The sequence below is a fragment of the Eucalyptus grandis genome, chromosome 9 (genome assembly GCF_016545825.1).
Source record: "Eucalyptus grandis isolate ANBG69807.140 chromosome 9, ASM1654582v1, whole genome shotgun sequence".
NCBI lineage: Eukaryota > Viridiplantae > Streptophyta > Magnoliopsida > Myrtales > Myrtaceae > Eucalyptus > Eucalyptus grandis.
In genome coordinates, this window is record NC_052620.1 from 40,430,161 (window position 1) to 40,457,955 (window position 27,795).

Here is a 27,795-nt window from a genome sequence, read left to right on the forward strand (position 1 = left end):
CTCCGAGGCGATGCATCAAGTCACCGAGCCCACGTGTCTCTTCAAGATGCCAGATGTACTCATTGAGACCACGTGCATTCTCCGAGGTAATGCATCAAATTACCGAGCCCACGTGTCTCTTTTAAGATGCCACACTTAATCACCGAGCCACATGCATTCTCCAAGGCGACATACTTCGTCACCGAGCCATGTGCATTCTCCGAGGTGATATATCTAATCATCAAGCCCCATGCATTCTCCAAGGCGACGTACTAATCATCGAGCCACGTGCATTCTCCGAAGCGATATACCAAATCACCGAGCCACGTGCCTTTCATGATGATTCATCCCATTTCTAAAGTAATTATCCACAACCTTAATTCATACTCAATTTACCCAAATAATCAATTTAGGAACATATCCTAAATATCCACAATTAAATCAATTCAGCACAATTCAAAGCTCAAATAAATAAACGGACTGCGCCATGACAATCGGCACGAGATTTCGGTCGTCGCCATCTCAATCTTAATTTCCGAAAAATAAATAAATGATTAATAAATATTAAAAATTCAATTTAGCACAAAATAAAGCCCAATTATATAAACATACTTCACCATGGTCATCAGCATAATTTTCCGGTCACGGGCCATCTCAGTTGAATTTCCGGAAAATAATTAATTAATTAATTAATTTCAAGAATTAATAATTAATTATAATAAATCCAATTTAGCTCAAATTGGTGCTCGGTTAAATAAACGGACTTCACCACAGTCATCAACATAAAATTCGGTTCCCGGACCATCTAAGTTGAATTTTCGGAAAATAAATAATTATTTAATTTAATTCCGAAAATTAATATTTAAATACTAAAAATTCCACTTATGACCGAAAAGCCTAATTGGAGCCCACCAAGGGTCGGGAAAAATCCCGAGGCACTTCCAATAATGAGTAGACCACGTCTACTTGTTAATTGCGCAATCAATTTATCTAAATCGCATCACAATTGACTAATAATTGCTAATTTATTCTAATCTAACAACCTAAACATAATTAATTAAAACTAAACCAACCTTAAGCATAATTAGCAAACTAATCAGGGATTAGTGAGATTACTCACCAAATCGCGCGCAAATAGGATCAATCCGACGGGGGCGACGCGATGAACGATTCTTCCCAAAGCACGGCTTGGGTTTGGGGCCCGGAAACGGCCCAAAACGGCCCACGAACCGGCTGGAAACCCACTCGTGGGTTTGCTGGTTCCGCTGCAAAACAGAGAGAAAGAGAGACGGTTGGGGGCAGCAAGGGGTTGGGAAGTTAGGCGGCGGTCCGGCGAGGTTGCATGGCGGCTCCGACGGCCTGCTCAGCCGCTCACGGTGGCTGAACAGAGGCGGAATAGACGCTGGATCGCGCGGGGGAAGGGCGGCAGCGAGCGACGGACGAGCGAGGCGGAGTGCGGGCGGCGGGACGACGGCCTGGCAGCGAGCTGCGGCGGTGCATGGGCGGCAACGACAGCGGGTGGCTGTTGTCTCGGCTTCTCCCGTTTCTCGTTCGCTGGTTCGCACAGACAAGAAGGAAGAAGAAGAAGTCGGTTACGAGGGAGAGGGGGAGAAGAGAGAGGAGAGAGAAGAAGAGATAAGAGAGAGAGAGAAGATGGGTTTGAATGGTCAAAGGGAGAGGGGAAAGGCAAGTGGGTGACAACCCACACTTCGGTGGAAAGGGGGGAAGGGAATTCGCACGAGGGGGAGGGGAGAGGAGAGAGAAGAGAGAGAGAAAAGAGAGAAAATGGAGAGAGAGAAAAGAAATAAAACAATAACATTATTCTTATTTTTCTTTTCTCTTTCCCTTTCTAATTTCTTTCGGTCTTCAATTTTCTTCCGATAATTTCTTTATTGAAATTTCGGACTCGTCAACAATTTGACGAACGATGAGACAGGATCCTAAAAATAAGAATTATGACGCGCTTAAAATTCGATTCCCGGAATCGAGTTCAATTTCGTGGTTAAAAATCGATCGACGTGATTTTAGTCCAATCCAACTACTTAGGTAGCTTTTAGGGATTTTACTGCAGATACATCCCTTAACGGCTTCACCCAATAGGTTAGTTAACTCGTGAGTGATCAGCTCAGAGAAAAAGGACCGTAAACACGTTGAAGAAATGCCCATTTCACTTTATCGAAACGGGGTCGAATTTTAGGATGTCACACCTATGTACCTCGGACTTAGTTTCCCCTTTTTACCAAAGCGGGAAGTACCTCTCATCGGTGATACCTTCAGAAAGACATGCTCACCAACTTGGAACTCCAATGGCCTTCGACGCTTATCGGCATAACTTTTCCGACGGCTCGAGCGGTTTTCAATCTGTTTCGATAACCGCAACCGCCTCCACCGATTGCTGAACCAACTCGACCGTGATCTTTCTTTCTCCGACCTCTTCCCAACACACCGGGTGTTCTCGCATACTCTGCCATACAATGCTTCAAAAGGAGCCATTTGAATACTCTGCTGATAACTGTTGTTGTAGGCAAACTCGACCAGATGAAGCTATTCCTCCCAGCTTCCTTTGAAGTCCAAGACGCAAGCTCGCAGCATGTCTCGAGAGTTTGAATTGTCCTCTTAGACTAGCCATCAGTCTGCGGGTGATAGGCCGTACTATACTGCAGCTTCGTTCCTAAAGTGGATTGCAAGCTCTTCCAAAAAGCGGCGGTGAATCTCGGGTCTCTGTCTAAAGTAATTGTAACTGGCACTCCATGCCTACGAACCACCTGACGTGCATATAGATCTGCAAGTCTATCCAAACTCAAGTCCTTCGAACTATAATGAAGTGAGCCGACTTTGTCAGCTTGTCGACCACTACCCAAATCGAATCGTTCCCTCTTTGGCTCCTCGGTAGTCCCGTCACGAAGTCCATCGTGATATGCTCCCATTTCCATTCGAGGATCTCAAGGGGTTGCAGAAGTCCTCCCGAGTTTGCAATGCTGAGCTTTCACTTGCTGACACGTTAAACACTTGGCGACATGCTTGGCGATATCCGCCTTCATGCCACACCACCAGAAGTGTTGACGCATATTTTGATACATCTCGGTGCTACCAGGATGGATGCTGTAACTGCTACGATGCGCTTCTGATAAAATCTCCTCCTTAAGCTCCACATCGTCAGGTACAACCAACCGTCCTTGGAACCTCAATGTTCCATCTCGAAATCTGAAATCATCTTTCCTTTTCTTGTATCCTCTTGTACGATTTTTGAACATCCGGATCCGTTTCTTTGAAGCGTTCCCCGATTTTGACCTGCACTTCCGGCTCGATTCTAAGGGTGGCCACAAGATTCGAAAGGTGGCCTACCTCGAACTTGAAATCGGAATCCCATGCTCTCTCAATTAGACCCCATTCCTTGAGTACCATCTGAGCAACCGAAGACTTCCTACTCAGTGCATCGGCGACTTTATTCGCTTTCCCGGGGTGATACAAAATTTCACAGTCATAGTCCTTTAGGAGTTCCATCCATCGATGCTATCTCATATTCAACTCCTTCGAGAAAATAAGTACTTAAGGCTTTGATGGTCGGTGAAGATCCGGAATCTTCTCCCACAAATAATGCCTCCAAATCTAAGGGCAAAGATGATCGTTGCAAGTTCTAAATCATGCGTCGGATAATTCAACTCATGAGGTCTCAACTGACGGGCCGCATATGCAACAACCCTACCATGCTGCATCAACACGCAACCCAATCCTTTAAACGATGCGTCATTGTAGATTTCAAAACCTCCTGGACCAGATGGAATAGTAAGCACAGGTGCAGTAGTTAGCTTATGCTTAAGCTCTTGGAAACTACTCTCGCACTTATCCATCCACACAAATTTTTTTTCCTTCTTCAGCAGTCTCGTCATCAGCGATGCTAATCCTAAAAACCCTTCTACAAACTGTCTGTAATACCCTGCTAAACCCAGAAAACTTCTGATTTATGTTACTGTCGTCAGTCTCAGCCAGTTGATCACTGCTTCAATCTTCGCTGGGTCCATTGAGATTCCTTCTCCGGAGATGACATGACCTAGGAAAGCCACACGAGTCAGCCAAAACTCGCACTTACTAAACTTGGCGTATAGCTCGTGATCTCTTAAAGTCTGAAGCACTATCCTTAAGTGCCTTTCATGGTCCTCAACACTCCTTGAATACGCCAGGATGTCGTCGATGAAAACAATTACAAACTGATCTAAGTACTCTTTGAACACCTGATTCATTAGATCCATGAAAGCAGCTGGGGCGTTTGTCAACCCAAACGGCATCATAGTAAACGCATAATGGCCATATCGGGTGCGAAACGCCGACTTCGGTATGTCTTCCTTCTTGATCCTCAACTGATGATACCCTGTCCTCAAGTCGATCTTAGAAAATATCGACGCTCCTTGAAGCTGATCAAACAAGTCATCGATCCTCGACAATGGATACTTGTTCTTGATTGCCACCTGATTGAGTTGACGATAGTCGATGCACAAGCGTAATGAACCATCCTTCTTCTTCACAAACAGAACTGGTGCTCCCCAAGGTGATGCACTAGGACGAATAAATCCTTTATCCAACAACTCTTGCATCTGCACCTTCAGTTCCTTAAGTTCTGATAGGGTCATCCGATAAGGAGCTTTAGAGATCGGCTCTGTTCTGGGGGCTAATTCAATCACAAACTCTATCTCTCTCTCTGGCTGCAAACCCTGTAACTCTTTCGGGAACACGTCTGAGAACTCTTGTACCACTGCGATATCTTCAATCTTTAACTCCTCCATTGTCGTGTCTACGACAGTCGCCAGGTAACCTTGGCAACCCTTGCCTAGCAAGCGAGTTGCTCTAAGCGATGAGATTAAGGAAACCGAAGGTCCTCCTCGACTCGCAATAAATTCGAAACTCTCACCCCCTAACGGGTTAAACTGAATCGCCTTGCGATAACAGTCCATTTTAGCTCGTTGCTTGGTGAGCCAATCCATACCAATTATCACATCAAAATCAAACATGGCTAGGACTATCAAGTCTATCTTCCCCTCTCGCTCACCAATCACTAACTTGCAACCAAGACAACCCACTGTAGCTAGCACCTTATCCTTCAATGATGTAGATATGCTAATCACAGACTCCAACAACTCAGGAATTAATTCTACCATCTTAACATATCTTTCAGCTATAAATGAATGAGAAGCTCCAGGATCAAATAAAGTATAAGCAGGTTGGTCGTTCAGTAAGACCATACCTGTGATCACATTAGGCGCATCCAACGCCTGTCCTCTGGTGATCGCATAAGTCCTTCCTTGAGCTGGAGGTCGGTTCAATCCACCCCGCGGCATGATCTGCGGCGCGACTCCTCTGTTCTGACCCAACGGTGGCAGCGGCGGCAACTGACGCTGTCCCATATGATTCCTAGCGGAATACCTGGCTATATGACCCTGCTGGCCACACTCATAAGAGGCGCCCATCCTAAGAGGACACGGGCTGAACCATGTCATCTTCCGCATAGACGACATACACCATTTGGTCTCAGCGCTGGCTTTCCGATCCCACCCTTCTTGTTGAGTGGGACGGGATATCTTCCTCCAGACATCGGTCTCTTCCCAAACCGATTACTTCCCTATTCAAATTAAACCGCGACCCAGATGTGGCAGCTCCCTCATTCTGGTCTTTCTCAATCAGCTGGGCCCGCTTGTAAAGATCCTTGTACTCTTTCAGATCTAACGGCATCAAAAAGCTCCTCACCTCCGGTCTAAGCCCATCTCTAAACCTTCGAGCTCGGTCTGTCGGTTTCTGAACTAACTCAGGGGCATACTGCGACAGTTCAGCAAACTTCGCTTCATATCCTTGACTGTCATTGTACCTTGACGAAGGCGTTGGAACTCCGCCATCTTCAACTCTCTAGCACAATCCGAAAATTACTTCTCATTGAAGGCCTCAAGAAACGCATTCCACTCTGAAGCTACACCCTCAGGGAACACTATCCTTTTATTCTTCTTCCACCATGTGGTTGCGATCCCCCTCAACTGATAGGCTGCCAGCACGACCTTCTTTGCTTCAGTGCACATCAGCAGCTCAAAGGCATTCTCTAGTTCCTGAACCCATAGTGCTACAGCTTCGGGATCTCCCACTCCCGTGAATGTTGGTGGATTTAACCTCAGAAAGTACTGTACCAACTTCTGCCTAGGCCTCCCAGCGGCCACATTCTCAGGTGGAATTTCCTCAAGAACCTCTCCTAGCTCGGCAACCGGTGCGGCGGCAGTAGAAGCGGCGGCAGCAGCATTGGAGGCATTAGCAGCATTGGTGGCAGTGGCGATAGCGGTGGCTGAAGCGGCGGCCTGCTGGTCTAGTCTGTCACCCATCAACTAAAGCATCTGCATGATTCCAACAAACCTCGGATCCTCAGGGGCTACTACATCCTCTGGAGGCGACGCTGCACCACTCCCACTAGCCTCAGCCTGCGCTCTTCTCAAGGCATCTCAGGCACCGACTCTCATCGGCGGCCCACCCCGAAACAAGGGGCCTACTGCTCTCTTCCTAACAGCTCTCGGCACTCGGTCACTCATGCTACAGGCTCAATATAGATGCCTATTTGCAAATTCCAATATAACATTAGAATCTAAGTGACCTCACAACAAGTTAACAAACAACTAACAATCACTTGCATTAGTATAATAAAAGCCTTTCCTACCGACTATCCCATGACTCCCACGCATCTCATCACTCCATACATGAACCATGCTCTGATACCACTTAAACGAGGATGTCACACCCCGAAACTCGAGCGTGCCAACATCCCGCCATGGTCATGCAAATGCGACATTCCTAGGTAGTGTCGCCGACCCCAATTTAATTATTAATGCGCAAACGGAACGTACTAAGAAACCCCTAACAAAAACATACGGGATAGGACAGCAGGAACATCAATTCAAAATGAAACAACAGACTTTCATAAATCATCATCAATCCAGGGTTTACATACATCAATAGGATCCAGAGACTATGCACCAAAAAATGGGTCAAAGTTTATGTGCATCAAAAATGGGTTAGCCTACACAACATGGATCGGTCCACCAAAAAGGAAAGACACGGTCCTAGGACTACTGGTCGGCCCCTTCGTCGATCCCACATCCTCAAGATCAGTCACCCAAGAGGCCGGGGGCAAAGCGTTGATCACTCGACCGTCGGGAAGATCTGCCACACCTTCTCCTAAAATGGCATTCATCACCGCCAACGGAATGTCCATGCTATCAAGGAGGCCAATCCTAACCCCATCGGCTCCGGAACGAAACCAAGCCCTAAACATATACGGTACTCTGACATCCACATTCACCTGGACCCAGATATGGGATCTAACCAACTGATAGACCCAAGGACTTCTAGGGTCAGGAGCACACTCTGTCGTCTGGTCAATCTCCGTCGGCAGGCCACTCATCTTCAAGGGTACCGCCATCTACGGCCCTGAAATATTTTCCCCAAACCAGGATGAGACTTTGTCTCAGCAAGTTCACCCCTTCTAAACCCCTATTAGAAAGAAAATACGCCCCAGAGTGGTCTAGCCACACAGCATAGGAGACTTACCTCGCCTTCTTGCCTCCCTGCAGGTTAGTACGATTCATATCACTCAAGCACAAGTAATGATAAGAAGGCAATTTATTGGAACTCAATCAATTTCATCCAATTTCACAATCACAATAAGCATTCCAAATCATCATTATCCACTGCCACACAATGGCATAGCCTACTCGCAATTCGGCTATCTACTGACATCTAGCCAGGCATCGCCTCCCCACCTTGGAGCGCGGCTTCGTCAGTACATCGACGACGTTCCCGAAGGAGCATGAGTCTAGTTGGCCTAGCCTCTCTGCGACCCGAGCCACGTCATTCTATTGACGGCATTTCTAGAAGAACAAAGGTCCGGTTGGTCTAGCCACTACGCAACCGAGTCATTCAACCAACACACGAAAATTCAAAATCAATCCCGGATACTCTACATTTCACTCACATACTCCAATTTCAGTATTAATCGTCCAAAATTCGATTTCGGTGTGAAACCCAGCACGTGGGAATTTTTGAATAAAATCTCTATTTTTCGCAATCAACACCCAATTTGCAATATTCACTCATCAAATTGAAATTCTAAATACACAAGTAGCGATTGATGGAATTCGAGCAATTAGGATCAAAAATAATTTTTCAAATTTTTTTTTTAATATAATAATATTTTAATGATTTCGGAATATGATATATTGTTAAATAATCCAACAATTTCGAAACATTTATTTAAATCATAAATAAATTCCTTTAAGTCACATCAAGGCTTATTTTAAAATAAACCTACTTAACCCTTAAACTAAACATGCTTTACTTTAATTAAACAACTTAATCTAATCCATATTTAAATAAACTAATCTAACAACCTAATCTCAATCAACCTAAACTAAACACACTTAAGACATGATTAACCCACTAATCGGGGTTTAGTGAGCTAAACTCACCGGAATCGCTTTCCGACGAGTCTCCGGCGAAGAGCACGACGACGCCGATGACAAACCTACACGGATCAACACCAAATGAGAACTAATAGGGGGCCAAATCGAGCTTGGAAGGGGCTGGTTCTTGCTGGGTTTTCCAGCAACTAACCGAGCTTGGAGGGTGACGGAATGGCGGCTGAACGGGCGGAGGAACGGAGGAGGAAGACCTGCGGCAGCTCGAGCAACAACCGGCGGTGGTTTGGGCGTGAGCTCCCGACGGGGCCGGGCGGTGGCTCACGGGCGAGATGGGGCTCCAACGAGGTGCAGCGGCGAGCTGGGACGGCTCGGATGGCGGGCGACGGGGAGCTCACGGGCGGAGATGGAGCCTTGCGCGGGACGGTGAGCGACACGCACGCGAGTGGCGGCGACGGCGAGCCCGGCGACGAACGGCGAGCGAATGGGCGGCGACGAGCGGGCGAAGGAGGCGGACGAAGGGCTGGTTCGCTGGTTTTGATTTTAGCTTTTTCCCCCTCTCTCTCGAATCCCAAGTCAAAAGGAAGAAGATGATGGTGATGGGTGTGGGGGCAAATCTCCACCCTCCACTTGTCAAGCTCTCCTTCATTTTGCTCCACCCACCATGACATCTCCCATGACATCATCTTCCACTATCTCCTCTCCCACAACATCCTTCAATAGGTGCAATATCATTTCCGCCGGGGTCCAAATCTTTGTACATCCAATTTCTTCAATTTTTTTTCAATCCTCTTCTAATTGAATCCAATTAAAATCCACAAAAATTATCCCATGATCCTAATAAGATATGTGACATGACCGGCTTCCAACTTTTAAATTCAATCCCAATTTTTACGGTTAAATTCAACCTGGTGCGATTTCAGCGCGCCTAATCCACTGAGTAGCTTTTGGGGAAATTTTCTTACATCCGACCCGAGGATAATCAGTCCCCGAGTCTGACGCAGTAAAATTCCTTAATTACTTCACTCAATAGATTAGTTCCATCGTGAGTGGCCAACTCTGAGGGACAAACTACATGCACAGATGAATCGTCCGACTCAATTGACTGAAAATAAAATTGAGAAAAAATCGGGATGTCACACCATCCATCAATCAATCTTTTGCTCAATAACTAATCATGGTCATGACACAATATCCAATGACAAGGCGACCAAGATTCCTCCCTTAGTAAGGTCTCCACCTATTATTAGTCGGTAGTTTGGCCCCCGACGATATCCTAGACTAATATGTGCATACTTATAAGATCCTCATTAGGCTTATAGTGATATTGAGCATCCAACCTTATCCTCCAATCCATAAACAATCTCAAATATCATAATACATTTCACAAATCAATTATCAAAAGCTTTCACAACTCAATTTCCAGTAATCCACGACCAAAGCCAAAAATCATTTCAAGTATCACAATGAGTTTCCCAAACTAATTCAGAATCCATTTCATAAATCAATTCACAACTTAGGCATTCAATATATAGATATCAAAGCACCTTTCAAAACCACATTATTAAATCTTAAACATTTCAAGATTCTTTTATGAAAGGTTTTACAAACCATTTATAGGCAATCATTTGAGTTGAAGTCAAAAGATGACTTCCCCTTTCAAACAACAAAACAACAGTAATAGCTCAATTTCGTTTTATGTAATAAAATATTCTATTATTAACTAGTACGCTTAATCCATAATGTTTTATAAAACGTGAGTTTAAAACACAGAAGAAATAGTATCACTCACTTAGGAAAAATTGAAAACCAACTTATAACAATTCCTTAAGCCGACACACTTGCATTCCTATCAATTTGTCAAAAAACAATATTAAAAACTGAGTACTACACAACTTTAATGAACAATTCAACTAAGCCACATTCAATTGTCAACATAATGACTCCTAAGCACTATAAAGAAGCTCATTTATGGCATGTGTTTGTCTTTAGCTATCATGCGTAACCCGCATGCAAAACTTCGGAATTTCGTTCTGAACAAACCATACTTCGAAATTGGGTTTCGTCAAACCCCAAAGCTCCATAATGTCTTAGACTATCATTTCCACAAAAATCACAGCTCAAAACCTCCTCGTTCAATGCTCATATTTCAATATCTACATAACTTAAAGTTTGTGCCCTAATTCCCAAAATTACTCTAATTAGACGAAATATCGGCTTTAATGCTTACTAGGCATCGCGATCCATAGTTGCTTCGGCTAGTCGAGGCGTTTGGATCAAGATCGCATGGAAAATCTCTCTCTTCCCTCTTTTTCCTTCTCACGGACGAGCCCCCTCTCTTCTCTTCTTTTCTTATTTTTGTTCGTTGCTGCCTAATGTGAAATACCTAGAGAAGAGAAGAAAGAAGATGGGCTTGGGCTTAAGAGAGAGATGGGTTGGGTTAATGGGCTATTATTACAGTTCTTCTCTTGTAGTTATCAAAATTCTACTCCCATGTTGAAACCAATCTCGATCTCCAGCACCAAAATACTCAATCTGGTCATTCTTAGGGCCTGTTTGGTAACCATCCAAATAGTGTTTGATTCTGATTTTTGTTTCCGGGAGCGGTTTGGGAGCAACGGCGTTTGGTAAAATTTTTGTTCCTAGGAACAAATTCCTATTTTTTTGTTCCGGAAGTAGATTTGGAACAGAATCAATAATAAAAAAAAAGTTGATTCTTATTCGAGAACAAATTTAAGAATCAAGAATCAAATTTCTCTTCTTTTCCCTTTTCTCTTTTCTTCTTCTTCATCTACCACCATCCTGCGGTTGCCATCCGCCGTCCGCCGCCATCCGCTTGCAACCGATCCGGTGAGCTCGCCAAGCCAAGGCGAGGTCTTGCAAGCTCGCCCAGCCTTGGCGAGGCTAGCTGGCCACCGGCGAGGCTCGGCCAACGAGGGCCGGCCTCGCCAAGGGCGGGCAACGCTCCGGTGAGGTCGCCAGCCCTTGTCTGGCCGGTCGCTGGACCGGCGATCGGCCACTAGAAGAAAAAGAATAAGAGAGAGAAAGGAAGAAAAGGAATAAAGAAAAAAAATTATTTAAAAATTAAAAGAAATTGATTTGGAACAGAATCAATGAGCACGGTACCAAACGCAATTCTATTCCGAGAATCGAAATTTGGACAGTTAGGGGTGCATGACAACCGGTAATTTCTGTTCTAGAAATAATTTTTCTATTCCAAATTTGTTTTGGAATAGAAATCGATTGGTAAAATTATTCAATTTTTCTATTTCTGAAATAGATTATTGTTCAAGAAATAGGTTTAGAATAGAAATTAGAAGTAACAATTTTCTACTTCTCTATTTTTGGAATAGAAATGAGAAATAACAAATTATTCTCATCGTGTCCTCCATCCTTTGCCGCCGCCACGCCGGTCGCCGGCGCCGCCGTCCAAAAGGAAGAAATTTTTGTCGTTATCAAACGAATTTCTATTTTTGGAGTAAACATTTTATATCATTATCAAACAGTTATTTTTGCTTAGAAACTCATCTAGAAATAGAAATATAAAAATCTATTTCTCTTCTAGAAATCAATTTCTGGCTAGAATGGTTATCATTCGCGCCCTTACCAAACGGCTTAAAATACTTAGAAATTGTTTCCGGGAACAGAATCAAAAGAATTATTTCTGATCAGAATCTGTTTCCGGGAATAGAATCCTTACCAAACGCGTCCTTAGTGATGTCATCAAGAACTAGAAGGATCTTTTTTCGATGAATTTTTTTTTTTTTAATCACATTGATGTTTCTATTAAGATCATACACTTCTAGACTTTGTAGCTGCTGAACATCATGGAGAAGTCTCTTATGAAGAAGTAAAAGAGTACCTCGGTTTGTATCTCCAACATTTTCAAGTAAGGTAACACCTTCAAATTTCCTGAGAAGGCGATCACAAACAACTTTGGCCACAGTTGTCTTACCAATTCCTTCCATCACGAACATCATCCTCGGACCCGATTTCTAGCGATGATATCACATTGTCTACAAAGGAATCCACTCCAATGGCGCAGGGGGAGATAGCTCTGGGAATAATCTTGAAGAGATGTCCTACAATTTGCTCGATGAAGACCGCTTGATCCCTGTAGTTGCATGGGAAGAACAAGTTCAAACGTGACTAACTATAGCATAGAGAGGCGATCAGCATATAAGCAAGAAGCGCATGAGCTAAATTCAATCAGCAGTGGAATTCTGTTAAATTGATGATCCCTTTCCTAGAGTTTCTAAGATATTTTTTCTAAACTAGGACAATCTAAAAGATCCTAGAACTCTGTGGTAGTTAAGATTAGTGGCTAATAAATTTTCCATGGTTGAAGGATGCAAATGAAAGACACAATTGAACCAAATAACTCTCACAAGCAGAGATAACTTTCACATCAAAATCTATTCCAAACACTTACACCATAATCAAACAGATTCTAACAAGTTCAAATCAAGCACTAATATGATCTTTTGTGGTGATTGAGCAAATCAATCAAGAGCACCGATATGAGGTTTTGCATTACCCATTAGCATTATTATTCAAATGCCATCCCGATAAATTCCCGGCTTCTCTAAGCACATCCCTCCACTTCTGCACCAGCAAATCGACCACACGGGTGGCCAATTACCTTTAAAAACTATCCCCAAATCGCCCGCTCTGTTTCTGAACATCGCTTGGCTCAATATCATAGAAAATGGGCACAACCACATGACCCTGATGATCTCTGAACGTCCTGTTGCACTCCATGATTTTCACCGGCTCGTTCAAGCACCACCGTGAGTCTGCATAGTTGGTGGTGAACACGACAAGAGAGACCCTGGAATGGTGAATCGCATTGAGCAGCTTGGGCTCGATGAAAATTCCGGTCTCTGCTTTGTCATTGTCCTTAAAATAGTGGATCCCGCCTGCTTCAGCGCATGGAAGAGGTGGGCTGCGAAAATTTTCCTTATGTCCTCGCCTTTGAAGCTCACGAACACATCGTACTTCCATTGGTGGATTGAAGCAGAAGACGAAATGCGTCACTTGATCTCTTCGCTTCCCATCAGTACAATACGTGATTGAGTGAGAGACTGCAGAAAGGGTCGCAACTCTTCCGCTGGTAAGGTGTATTTGTAAACAGGAGACGCAAGTTGTGAATGAGAAAAGGGGATGAATGAAAGCTCCGCCATCAGGACAAGACTGCTTATTCAAGTGAATGTTCAGACAAGTTGCGGAGTGGAGTTGGTTTGGTTCCAAGAACTGAAGAAGCAACTTGCGCGCTTGAGGACAATTTGGTTTGAATTCGTCAAGTCAAACTAAAAGAGCTTTGTTTCACGTGGCAGAGACATGGCTGAGGACGTAAACATGGATTTGAAGCTTCATAGCAAATGCGTTGGTGGGGTAAGTACACTATCAGTGCTAAAAATTATGTACGCACTCACTTTGGTGCCAAAAATTACTGTTGGATCACTTAAGTGTCAAATCGGAAGAAAAATGATCACTTTGGTGCCACCAAGGACAGACACCAAACGGCATCGTTTTGCCATCCTAAGTGGATGGCCGTTTGGCGGAGCTTTAGGAGAGAGACACGAAATATCGTCGTTTTGTTGTTTAAATGCTGACTGTACTCTCCGGTAAGTCACATCAGCTTCAAAAATTAATAAAAAGTGTCAGGCCGAATTTCCGGCCAATCAAATCGAAGTTGGCACTAAAATGATCATTTTTCAAACTTTTTGGCACTTAAGTGATCTAAAATAAATTTTGGCACCAAAATGAGCGCATTACACAATTTTGGTACTAATAGTATACTTACCCCTACGTTTTTTTTTTTTTTTTTGGGTAAAGGGTAAGAATGCTTACCCCTACGTTGGTAGAAGAAGATGCTTCGAAACGGTTAATCTGTGGAGACGCAAGTGGAATCGTTGTCCATGGCTGCATTCAAATATTAATATTCTTTATTTCGTTGAGAACTTCTGCTCGCGTGTTCTTTTTTTTTTTTTTTCTTGGAAAGCGAAGACATGAAAGGCAGAAACAAAATTAGATCGTCATTGTTGAAAAGAAAAAAAAAAGAGAGGAAAGAGTGGTCTGTCCGGTCTTTTTGTAAAACCTATTTGATATCAAACTTGTTTTCGATTAAGAAAAGTCATGATTGGTGAAGAAGACTATTCACGCACGTCTTTACAAAGTGCAAGTCACGATCGATCAAATATTTTATTAATAATAACACAAATGAAGCTTGCTATTGACTTGGGCATATGTTATGATTTTGGTGGAATATTACAAATCATGGGACTAGAGATTTTCCGGCCTCTCAAGATAATTTACGAGATAGCAATTACATAGGCTAATGGAAACTTACGATCCATCAGATAATATACTAAAAATAGAAAAAGAAGCATACCATACACTTAGGCAATTTACTATTTTTTTATGGAATTTTAATAAATCACAAGACTTATAGAACTTGCAAGATAAAGGAAACTTGCGTCTTGTGAAGAAATATTACGAAATGTTATATAATGATTAAATAACTTTTAGTGAGGAAAATTACGAACCATGAAATTTAAACAAGCGAAAATATAATATGCGAAATAAATATGTATCATTTATAATACGATCAAATGTTGTAGGTTCAATTGTCTCATTTATAAATTCATTATACTTATCAAATATCCTATATGTCCTATTTTACTAACATGAATTTACCATGCCCTATTTTTCTTTTTAATTTGACACCACTATCCTGTCATTTATGAGCAATCATCATTCTTTACTCAAGTAAAATTAACTATAACATTGTATTTTACTACATTTTGTATATGCGTGAACCAAAGTAATTTTGTATTATAATATTGATTCATGCTGATAAATAAATTTTCTCACATAACATAATGTGTATAGTATAATCAAGGGAGGATTACCAAAAAAGTCCTAAACCTATTGTAATTGTGTCAATTCAGCCCTAAACTTTTTTGGTCCAATTTAGTCCTAAACCTTTTATAATTGTGTTAATTTAGTCAATCCGGCCAAAATTGGCCGGCCGACGCGACGTGGACGCCAGGCGGCGGGATAGCCGGCCGGTGAGGTAATTTTTTTAATTTTTTTAATTTTTTCGAATTTTTAAATATTTTTTTATTTGTTAATCCTTTTTAATTCTTTTTTTTTTTTTTTGCCTTCTTCTCCTTCCTTTGGCCGGCGTCCGGCCAGAGGTGAGGGCCGGCGAGGCTCGCCCGCCGGCCACCGGCGGAGGCGAGCCTTGCCCGGCCGACGGCGAGGCGGCCGTCGCCCCCGGATCTAGCGACGCACGACCTCACCATGGCCGGGCGAGGCCGACCCTCCAGATCCGGCGACGCCCACCTCGCCGGCCACCGGTGAGGGCAAGGGTCGACCTCGCCCGGTGGCCGGCAAGGATGCCGTCACCATCGCCACCTCCGCCGCCTCCCCCGTCCCCGATCGTCGGCACGATCTCCCCCTTCGAGCTCAAGCGGCCCTCCCGGCCATGACCGTCGCCAAAACCCCGTTCCAAGTGCCTCCGGGACCGACGAGATGAGATTGAGCTCCTCCGCGGGTTCCTCGACTACACCACCCGGCGTGGCGGGGCCTCGCCCTTGCCAGTGGCGGCGCGGGGCCGAGCTCGCCGGATCTGGCGAGGCTCGGCCTCGCCCGGCGACGGCGAGGCCGCCGTTGCCAGATCTGGTGAGGCTCGGTCTCGCCCAGCCATGGCGAGGTCGAGCCTCGCCAGATCTAGCGACGGCCGCCTCGCCGTCGCTGGGCGAGGCTCGCCTCCGCTAGTGGCCGGCGGGGCGAGCCTCGCCAGTGGCCGGCGAGGTCAGCCTCGCCGGCCCTCACCTCTGGCCGGCGTCCGGCTAGAGGAAGGAGAAGAAGGCCAAAAAAAAATTAAAAATTAAAAATTCGAAAAAAATAAAAAAATATTAAAAAATTACATCGCGGCCGGCTGTCCCCCCACCGGCGTCCATGTCGGCGTCGGGGCCAATTTTTGCCGGATGGACTAAATTGGCACAATTATAAAAAGGTTTAGGACTAAATTTGACAAAAAAAAAAAGTTTAGGACTGAATTGGCACAATTGCAATAGGTTTAGGACTTTTTTGGTAATTCTCCCGTATAATCATTATACAATAATCGATTCTTTTTCCTATACTTGACATATCGTTTCACATAGTGTCAGTTTTGCTTTGTACAAACTCCATTACAATCCCAAAATCAATTTTCCTCTAACTTAAATATATATTTTTACCACATAAATGCTGTGCCTAATTCGTATTTATTTTCTTTCTAACACATAAAATGTCGTGCCTAATAAGTCAATTTTACTTATGTTTACAAGGCTCAAGCATAATTATTTTCTCATTCTCATGAAGCTTCCTTTTACGACTTATTAATATATATGATACTTATGATTTAATATATATAGGATATTTTTTCTCTTAAAGTTTTCTTGTGAGAAAAGAAAAGATTTCTCCCCATCACATTATTGTAGTACATATTTTTTACTATGTATATAAACTATCATGAGATTTCTCCCTATCACATGATTTGAGACTTGATCGTACTAATTTGAAAAAATTTAGACTTGATTGCACTTTTTAAAGACTCTAGAACTAGACTGCACTTTGCAACAAGTTTTAGAATTACTAATGTACTTACATAAGAAAAATTAAGGAAGGAAATTTAAATAATCAAAAAGACAACTTCAATCGTTCAGTACATTTAAATGGCTTTGATTTCCCAATTCTACATTATGTATACGGGTAAACTCAACATTGACCGTATGGCGCATATAAAGGCGGAGCTTAACATGTCAAGGCTCAAAATGTGCTCCAAGTGAATCAACCCAACATCTAGACCGCCCATGAAACCCGACGATCTTTTTACCGATTGATGGAAAATAAAAGTAGTTCCCGATCTCCTGACCAACTGGCCCATAAGTTCTTTCATTGCTCTGAAATGTGAGGGAGCGAACCATAATCTGCCCCCGATAAGATTCAAAGTGACCAGAAAATGATGTCAAGTATTCTCCAGGATAATTAAGTTTAATCTGCAAAATTAGAAAGACAAGCATACTTAATCCCAACCCCAACCACAGAATCTTGAAAATCGGTAAAAACAGAAAACTCCGGTTGATAAGTTGTATCTATTTAAACAAACAATGCAATAGCTAACTAAATAATTCCACTGCATCTAGAGCGTAAACCTATATTGGTCCGCCGCAATTAGGCAATTGCTTAAAAAATGCTTTGGCAGCTCTTTGAGAACAGCTACTAAAATTTGGGAAAATTGTTCTCAGACTTAAAAGTCATAAAATAAAAATAGCTTTCGATATTCTTTTTTCCCCCCTTTTTCAGAGGCGGTACTTTTCTGAATGTATTGAGTGCTTTCATCGTAAATGGAACCGAGGAAGGTTGGAAAACCAAAGAGAAGTCCCTGTTCAATAATGATATAACATCATGCCCCAACAATGACTTTCTCATTCGAGATCATTTGTCAAACTCAAAATCCAGATTGTTCTCATCATCTTACTTTTACCTCCACGCTCTGTTTAGAATAATTAGCTCATGTGCATAAACGTGACCTCCAGACCACTTAAAACCAAAACCTTAGCAACAACCCATAAGCTGCACGTTCATAAGATTAAGCAAATGTCTAAAGGGCCATACCTCATGCGTTAGATGTCCTCCACCTCCACCATGTCTAGGGCCCTGAACCACAGACCCATTCTTGTTGTACTCAACAGCAATGTAGTCAATAACTAATCCACATTTTATAATTATTTTTCTCACACCTGTGCTATGTCCATCGTCCCATGGATCGCCACCTTCTCCTCCAAATGGCCCAATGGATTTCAAGAGACGAAGGTCAGAAATTGGTTCAAAGTAGACTCCCAGCGCATCAAGCTGGATACCAGACCTTCCGTGAAAGCCAATTATCTTGTTGCACGTCAATGCACAGCGAAAGAAGTTCCCTTCTTCCTTACCAAAGGGTCCAAGCCTTTTTTTTATTGCTTTCGAACGTGAGTGATTGAATAACAGAACAGTCATGTCTGATATATCATGATACCGAGGTCAAGAACTCATGAGGGTAATTCAAGTTAACCTGCAGAATTGAAAAGTACTTGTTGCATTTAACTGTTATATTGATCCATATCAAAGATGATAGATAGATTATAGTGGCCTAAGAAAACACTGGATCCACATGCAACCTAGACCCGAGAATTTCTAAAGACTAATATTCTTACATCAAACTTCTAGGGTCAACAATAAGATGATAGATCATTAAGGTTCACTGGCGCCCTTTGCTGATTTGCTTCTGTTGGGAATAACGGATCCCCGAAAAACCGAATTCGACACTAAATCAAACCCTTAAAGCAATGCGGAAGACGAAGCCCGGGAAAATCACGTATCACCGATCGTAAAGCACACCACGGATTCGAGCGTACCTTGTTAGCCACAGATTAGACACCGACGCCGATAAGAGGAAGATAGTCTGGCCCTGTTCGATCCGATGACGCCTTGAAGGGAAGAAAAAACGCTTACTGTTTTTCTTTTCTTTTTTGGAGAGAGAGAGAGAGCGCGCGGGAGAAAACGTACGTACGTTGAATTTCCAAAAAGTGTCTTCTCCCTCTTTCTCATCCGTTTTATACGTCCCTCCATCCACAGGCCCTATTCCTGTGGGCCGGGCTTTTAGGCCCAACATGGGCGGGCGGACGGGCCTTAAGCCCATCACTAATAAAACCATCATCTCCCACTCGCACATGGTGGGCCGAACAGGATTCTCTTTACCTCTCTTCAACATTCATACCGGTGAATAATCCGTGCGACCAGCATACTTTGAGAGCTCGTTGCTATGCATCTGTTAGGAATATATAGCAGCTCATAATGGGCGTCTCACTCTGAGTAAATTTAGTATGCAGTACCCTAGATTGATCGATCACATTTATATCTCTCTTGATCTCTTTTAAACAATGATATATGTATTGTATTCACAATTATAATTATCACAAAGACAGTCATAATTGGTCGACCAGTTAATACAAAACTATAATGTGATTCCCCAAAATCGATCTTCCTCTTCCTTCAAACTCTCAATTTCAGTTCAGCTTGCTTTTCTAGAAATGTCCCATTAGATCGAATCAACTCATGACCATTGGCAACATCCTAAGATAGCAAACACTAAATAGAAACCTTGAGAATAAGTAAAAGTCATGAGGGCACTAAAATTGATGAACTTTTTTCCTCAAGAGTCTCACACGTCATAAAAGTTGAGATCAAACTTTTTGCCACTCTTATTGGTCGACTCATGCATACGTAGTATGAAATACGTATTACGGTATTAACTCCTTTCCCATGGAGCGTATGTCTACACCTTTCAATACCGTACAGATGATAGTTCGTACATACCCAATGTCTAACTTGAGTTCACGTATCTACTCATTTACAAAATTCATCGAACTCACATCGGCATCTTAGACAGATAAAGTAAAATATGTGGGTATTTTACTTTCGGACATAGTAAGTATTATGTCCTCATCTTAACACTCAGTTAAGGCGACATACGTATTTTAAGCTTGAGCTCTCGATTATCACCTAGATAATAAGCTTAAAAACAGTCTCATCTCTATTTATCACACAGTAAATAGAGGCGATTACCCGTGTGAGTGGGTTAATCTTTTATCTATCCGACATACTTTCTCAATTTAAAGTAATGCACTGAGCATTAAGATGCATAAAGATCAAACAAAGATTCATAGGCATTAATAATGAAACAACACTAGTTCATAAATGTGAACAACTCAGGTAAATTACAATCCAAGACATCGACTCTACGCAATCCTAGAGATTTTACATGACCACAAAACACATCTCTAGGTATTGGCTTTGTCATAGGATCTGCTACCATTCTATGCGTAGATATGTACGTAAGTTCACATCCTTTCGTGCAACCATATCCTTGACAAAGTTATACTTTGTATCTATATGTTTGGTCTTGCCATGATATTTTGGATCTTTGGTGTACGCTATAGCTGCTTGGCTATCACAGTTAACCAATAATGGATTTGCAGCTTTCTCAATAACACCTAAATGATCCAAAAATCTCTTAAGCCAAACTCCTTCTTGTACTGCTGCTGATAATGCCACGAACTCAGCTTCCATCGTGGATAAGGCTATACATGTTTGCTTCTTACTGCTCCATGATATGGCGCCATTGTTGAAGAAAGCAAATCCCGAGGTAGATTTTCTTTCATCTAAATCTCCTCCCCAATCAGCATTTGAATAGCCTTCAAGTCGCAGATCCTTTCCTTGGTAATTCAACTTGAAATCAGCAGTTCCCTTCAGATACCTCAGTATCCTCTTAACGGCTTTCCAATGTGCTGGACCTAGATTGGATTGGTATCTACTCATCATTCCAACTGCAAAACATATGTCGGGTCTTGTACACATCATAGCGTACATCAAGCTCCCAACATCACTAGCATAAGGAAAATGTTTCATTTGTTCCTTCTCTTGTGGAGTCCTTGGACACAATCTATGGCTCAATCCTTCACCTTTTACAGTAGGAGTGTCTATGGGTTTACAATCTTGCATACGAAATCGTTCAAGAACCTTGTTTATATATGTTTCTTACGAAAGAGATAACGATCTCTTCGAACGATCTCTTGAAATCTTAACTCCAAGAATGTATGCAGCCTCACCCATATCTTTCATCTCAAAGTTGGAAGACAACCAACTCTTGGCAGTATGAACAAACTCCATATTACTTCTGGCAATTAGTATATCATCAACATATAATTATATGATCACAAATTGATCCTTGGATCTTTTGATATATACACAATGATCATCATCAATCATTGTAAAATCATATGCCATTATGGCATTATGAAAACGTATATACCATTGTCTCGATGATCGCTTGAGGCCATATATCGATCTCAAAAGTCGACATACCTTTCTTCTTGGCCTTTCACTATGAAACCAGCAGGTTGTTCCATATATATTTCTTCCTCTAATTCTCCATTGAGGAAAGCAATATTTACATCCATTTGATGTAACTCAAGATCCATACTAGTCACTATTGCCAGAATAATGCGAATCGAGGTAAATCTCACTACAGGAGAAAACGTATCTTCATAATCAATTCCTTCACGTTGATTATACCCCTTCGCTACAAAGCGAGCCTTATGCCTTTCTATCGAGCCATCAGCCTTTCGCTTTATTTTGAGAACCCACTTGTTCCCAATAGCTCGTGTCCTTTGGAAGATCAACCGGTTCCCGAGACTTGGTTTGATTTCATTGACTCCATTTCCTCTTCCATTGCATGAATCCATTTTTCCTTACTAGGGCAATTCGAGCCTCATTAATATTTCTTGGCTCATCCTCATCTTGTGGAGCAACCATAAAAGTTTCCCCTTCAATGTCAAAACGTCGACGGGGAATACTTTGGCGACTTGTTCGCCATATGGGAGATTGTACACTTTGCACATCATTCCCCATCATACTCCCACTTGGATTAGGTAACGATGATGTCGTCTCATCATGTGGTTGCAATTGAGAATGATTTGAATTCAATTCATCACTTCTCATATTACTCCCACTTGGACGAACTCCACTAAGATCATTATCTTGATCCAAGGTTTCAAAGAATGAGTAATCTTCCTCTATTTCGCCCTTCTTAGGAAACTCATCCTCTAAGAATGTGACATCCCGTGATTCAAATTCAGTTATACTACCACTTTCCTGCTCACCTATGAACACATATCCTTTCGAGTGTTCCAAGTATCTTATGAAAATACTCTTCTTTCCTCTGGGATCCAATTTCCCAAACTTGTGAGAGGACTCATGTGTATAGGCAGCACAACCCCATGGCTTAAGAAAACTTAAGTCCGATTTTCTACCTATCCATAACTCATATGGTGTGGAAGTAACTGATTTAGAAGGCATACGGTTAAGTATATAGGCAGCAGTTAACAACGCATCACTCCAAAAGGTAATAGGTAAGTTAGCATGCGCCATCATGGACCTAACTATTTCCAGTAGAGTTCTGTTTTTTCTCTCCGCAACACCATTTTGTTGAGGAGTATATGGAATAGACAACTGTCTTTCTATTCCTTTTTCATCACATAATTTTCTGAACTCATCAGATAAATATTCTCAACCTCGATCGGATCTTAATGCTTTTATTTTCTTGTCTAATTGATTCTCTACCAGGTTCATAAACCTTTTGAAATAACTTATTGCTTCAGATTTATGAGAAATCAAATAGACATATCCGAATCGAGTATAATCATCTATAAAAGTGATGAAATAAACAGCCCCATGCCTTCCTCTCACATTCAGCTTTTTTACATTTTCCAAATGGTTTCCTTGTCGTTTTCCCTTCTAGGCAATGCTTACATATGGGCAAATCGACTTTTTCAATGTTGCCCAACAAGCCCTCTTTGGCTAGTCTATTCATACGATGTTGGCCAATGTGACCAAGTCTAGCATGCCACACATTCACATCATTATCATATGTATTAGGAGACGTGAGAAGGGAATAACAAACATTTGCATTAACATAATCAATATCTAATACAATGAAACCATCTAGAAAATAACCACAACCATAGTAATTTGTATTCAAAAACAAATCCACACCTCTATTATAGAAGTTCATATTAAAACCTAATTTAACCAACACTAACACGACACTAAATTCGACGAATCTCCGGAGCATACAACACATCATGTAGGAACAAAGTGCGTCCACCACACATATTCGGTTGGCATGTGCCAATTCCTTTCACTTCAGCTCGGGAGTTGTTTCCACATAGATCCACTTAGTTCCGTTGGTACTCGTCGAAATTCCACGAAGGATCCTCTATCCTTCGCTACATGGTCTGTCGCTCCCGAATCCACAGTCCATAAAGGATTAGACTCAGATTAAGAACACGAGTAACTCGACACAAAAGTAAAGTTCTGAAAAGTACAAGGGGCGCATACCTTCTTTGGCTCACGACAGTCACGAGCATAGTGACCCTTCTTGTCACAGCTTGTAGCATTTCACCCTTGCAAGCTTCTTCATGCGAGGACGTTTTCCTCATTCATGTTGGTTAAACTTGGGTTTCTTCCCTGAAGGACTTGCTTCCTTGCCTTTCCCTTTATCAAACCAGTTAGGGCGTTTGCGCTTGGAGCTCGAAGCTCCATGTGAGCTAGAACTAGCATGATAGAGATCAGCATCTGGCTTAGCCGCCAAGAGGCGGTCCTCTTCCAGCTCAAGATGGCGCATTTGCATCCTCAAAAGTTTTGATATTTTCATTATGGGTCGAGTGCACCTTCATATGCTCCCAACTCGAGGCAAGGAACGAATCACTTTGCTTGCACTTGCTGCTCATCCGTGAGGACATGGCCAGCATCTTTCAGCTCATTTATCATGTTTGACATCTTTCTAAGATGTTGCTTCATGGTCGACCATGAGGCTTCTTATATGAGTCAAACCTAATAGTGAGTGTCTCGCCCGGTCACCGAAGTATGACCAAATCTACGCTAATGCCTCCCACATTTCCTTGGCATTGTCAAAACGCCTAAACTCTCGCATGACATCATTTTCCATGCTGCTCAACAACGTGATGCGAGTAAGAGAGTTCTTTATTTTCCATGCAGCAAATGCTTCCTTATCTCTTTTGTGCTGCGCAAAGTGTTTCCTTCTTCGGGTTCTACCATGGTCAGTTAAGAGCTTCAAGTGCCTCTTGCTCTTCCAGCACATATTGGATTTTCATGTGCCATATCTCATAGTTGTCACCATTGAGCTTTTCACATTTGTTCAGCTCCGCAACTATGCTTTTTGTGGCTGAAGCCATTGATCTGAACACATCAGACATATATGCACGAATTAGTTAATGCCTATCATTTATGCATCCCTTTTTGCACAGACCATCATATTAATGAACAATTTCAAGCAAGGTTTCAGAATCAAAAGGTCATTACGTTTCCAATCATCCTCCAAAAAACCTAACTTAAAACTATCATTAATATGATTGTCATATGCAAAATAAATTCTATGAAGTTACAAAAAAATTCTATAACTACCCACGCCTAACTACCCACAAAGAACCAGCAAGCAAAAGAAAGCAACAAATAATTGACATACAATAAAATAATGCTTTCATATAATACAACTAACATACAAAAGTTGCTACATCAACAATCAGTAGTAAGCATTACATAAGATGTCCACAAAGTACACTTAACTAAGAAAACAGCCAATACATCTAACACCAAGCCAGCACACGAACTAGGAAAGATCCTCTTTTGTTCAATTTCTTGATCTTTTCCTTTGTAACAATGCAGTAATATTCATTTACAAAATCCATCACAATTTTCTTATATGAAGCAGCTCCGTTGACATCCCATATGCGATTCAACACATCTTGCCATTCGGGTGGAAGAGTGTTTATGAAAAATCGCACCATCTCGATCGTGGCATAGGACGACCATTCCATATGACCTGTTGAATTTTCCCGTTGACTTCAAGGACATGATCAATTAAGTCACCACTCTCCCATCGATAATCAGTCAGCTCAGCTATCAACTTAGACAGCCTATCCTTTTGTTCATCGGTAACTGCGCGAATAGGTAAGCGCAACCTCAGGGGAGGGATTGTTCCTACAACAAATGCAGAACAAATAAGGGATCACATATAATCCATATAGACTTAATTGAAAAAGAAACACATTTTTTTTGGGTCAACGGTCAACGGTCGTCGGTCAACGCAGGTCAACGGTCAACGGTTGCCGGTCGTTGGTCAACGGTCAGGTCGTCAGTCGCCGGACCGGTCGGGCCGGTCGGGACGAACCGACCGCACGTGCCGCGCGCATGCCCGGGCTGACGTCACGCAGACGTCATCCGACACATACGCGCGCGCGTGCCAAGCGTCCGCGGGTCAAGTCGGGTCGGATCGCCGGCCGGTTACCGCCCAGCCAACCGTTGTCGGCGCTGACGTCATCCCAGAGGTTACCGACCGTTGGATGACGTCAGCACGCGTCGGTCCGCCGACCAGCGCGTGCCGGTTCGCCGCCAGCGTCGCGCACGTGCCAGTTCGCCGACCGGCGCGTGTGGCACACGCGCTGGTCGATGCCAGCGCTTCAGGCGCGTCGCGCCCACACGCAGCGGCTTCTGGCCGCGCATGTAGGCGCGTGCAGCATCGCCCAGCGGCGCACAACATGTCGCCGGACTCGCCTCGACGAGCCATTTCACCCTATGTCTTCAGAAATCGATTTCGAGTCACAGAAACTCGAAAAAAATGGACAAACAGCGCTCGGGTGTCGGGATTTCTCGCCCCGATCCGTACGGCCGAAAATTTTCGCGAAAAATCAATCAAAAAAACATCAAACAGGTCGGGAAAACGTGAACTAGGGCTCTTATACCAATGTTGGGAATAACGGATCCTCGAAAAACCGGATTCGACACTAAATCGAACCCCTAAAGCAATGCGGAAGACGAAGCCCGGGAAAATCACGTATCACCGATCGTAAAGCACACCACGGATTCGAGTGTACCTTGTTAGCCACAGATTAGACACCGACGCCGATAAGAGGAAGAGAGTCTGGCCCTGTTCGATCCGATGACGCCTTGAAGGGAAGAAAACGCATGTTTTTTCTTTTCTTTTTGGAGAGAGAGAGAGCGCGCGGGGAGAAAACGTACGTACGTTGAATTTCCAAAAGTGTCTTCTCCCTCTTTCTCATCCCTTTTATACGTCCCTCCATCCATGGGCCCTATTCCTGTGGGCCAGGCTTTTAGGCCCAACATGGGCGGACGGGCCTTAAGCCCATCACTAATAAAACCATCAGCTTCATTTAGCATAAAAGAAAAAAACTTATCATACCAGGTTATTCACATGGAATCCATCCTGCATAAAGCATATTAATTGACCAAAAGCTTATGGTACCCTGTTGCTCTCATGGAATCCATCTCGCATAAATCATATTATTGACCTTCGTGTAATTTATAAAATAAAAAGGGACAACTATATTAGTAGTTCTAAAACTTGTTAAGAAAATATAATTGAGTCCTAAAGTTTTCAAAATATACAATAAAATTCTAAAACTTATTGAGCTACTGCAATCAAGTTCTGAAATTTGAGCTTGTGACCCTGTCCTTTCGATCTTCATCGAGCTTGGCCCTAGCCACTCAAGCTTCTTTAAGCTGCCCAAGTTTCAGTGAATTCGGCCGTGGCAGCTCCAGCTTCTAGGCTTCTTCATACTCATGCCCAGGGCTAATTGAGCTTCAAATAGCTCACCCATGACCGCTTGAGCTTCTTCGAGCTCACAGCCATGACGACTTGAGCTACGTCGAGTTTGGCCATGGCTGCTTGAACCTGGTCGAGCTCGGAAACCAAATTCCAGTATTAGTTGTGTGTTTTTCTATTGAAACTTGGCAGATCTTCTGCATTATGCTAGGGATCATGTTTTCTTTTGCTTATGTCTCTATCATAACTATGGGAAGTGTTCAGTATTTTATGGCAACAAATTCATTGGATCGTTTCCTATTAACAGGCATTTATATGCCTAGGTTATTTCAATGGATATTTATATGTTTTTCGATTATAAATTGGGTAATTTTCAGCTTTGTCCTTCAAAGTGCGATGGCTTTTGGCTGACTGTGAATTTGATAAAAGATAGTTCCAAAGGAATCTCTGATCCCTTTTTTTTTTTTTTTTTTTTTCAAGTTTCTTTCTAATGTGGTACTTTGTGGGTGCCCCATGTCTTAAGAAAGTAATAATGAAAAAAAAGGGGTCAGCATATGGCCATAGCCTAATTGGATGAAACTATTGAAATTACACCCATTTAATAAAATTTAGACTTGATTGCACTTTTTAAAAACTTTATAACTCGATTGCATTTAGCAATAAGTTTTAATATTTTTGATAAACTTATCCAAAAAGAAAGAAAGAAAGAAAGAAATTTATATAATCAAAAAGACAACTTCAATTTTTCATTACATTTGAACAGCTTTGATTTCCCTCTAGGATGCTTTCCACACCCCATACATTATCAGTGTGCATGGTGTATGCGGGTGACAATCATTCATAACTTACTTTGACAAAACTTTTCAAGTAATTTTGAAAAACTAAAACTTGATAGTTGCACAAAAATGGGCGTGTGCACGAGAGAGAGAGAGAGAGAGAGAGAGAGAGAGAGAGGATCAAAGGTAGTATGAATGGAGAATATTCAATGAACTGACCATTATAGTCAAACGAGATGTAGTTGACATCATCTTCGTTATCATGTGTAGAGGAGCAAATAGATTCACCATTATCATCATAGTCAAACGAGATGTAGTTGACATCATCTTCTAACATCATCTTTATTTTCTTTACTCCATTGAA

At 42.5% G+C, this 27,795-nt stretch overlaps 2 protein-coding genes across 2 annotated transcripts; both read right to left on the reverse strand.

Annotated features, from left to right (window-relative positions):
- Nucleotides 1-5,502: 5,502 nt before the first annotated feature.
- LOC120288548 lies at nucleotides 5,503-6,335 on the reverse strand. The gene is made up of 2 exons (XM_039302608.1): nucleotides 5,896-6,335; nucleotides 5,503-5,836 (listed from the first exon to the last, which is right to left on the reverse strand). Exons 1-2 carry the CDS (start codon nucleotides 6,333-6,335, stop codon nucleotides 5,503-5,505), a joined length of 774 nt encoding a protein of 257 aa, XP_039158542.1.
- Nucleotides 6,336-17,233: 10,898 nt separating this feature from the next.
- LOC120288549 (jacalin-related lectin 3-like) lies at nucleotides 17,234-26,772 on the reverse strand. The gene is made up of 3 exons (XM_039302609.1): nucleotides 26,707-26,772; nucleotides 18,090-18,326; nucleotides 17,234-17,470 (listed from the first exon to the last, which is right to left on the reverse strand). The coding sequence occupies exons 1-3, from the start codon at nucleotides 26,770-26,772 to the stop codon at nucleotides 17,234-17,236; spliced, it is 540 nt and encodes a 179-aa protein (XP_039158543.1).
- Between the last annotated feature and the right edge of the window lie 1,023 nt (nucleotides 26,773-27,795).

Excerpts from the sequence above, each read along its gene's own strand:
- LOC120288549 (XM_039302609.1), bottom strand. The coding sequence starts at position 26,772 with ATGGCCAAACTCGACGTAGCTCAAGTCGTCATGGCTGTGAGCTCGAAG. Across the intron at positions 18,327-26,706 it reads AGAAGCTCAAGCGGTCATGG|CTTGATGCGCTGGGAGTCTA; the intron begins GTGAGCTATTTG and ends TCTGGTATCCAG. Across the intron at positions 17,471-18,089 it reads GAGGACATCTAACGCATGAG|ATTAAACTTAATTATCCTGG; the intron begins GTATGGCCCTTT and ends CTAATTTTGCAG.
- LOC120288548 (XM_039302608.1), bottom strand. The coding sequence starts at position 6,335 with ATGGGTGACAGACTAGACCAGCAGGCCGCCGCTTCAGCCACCGCTATC. Across the intron at positions 5,837-5,895 it reads CTTGAGGCCTTCAATGAGAA|GTACAATGACAGTCAAGGAT; the intron begins GTAATTTTCGGA and ends GCCTTCGTCAAG.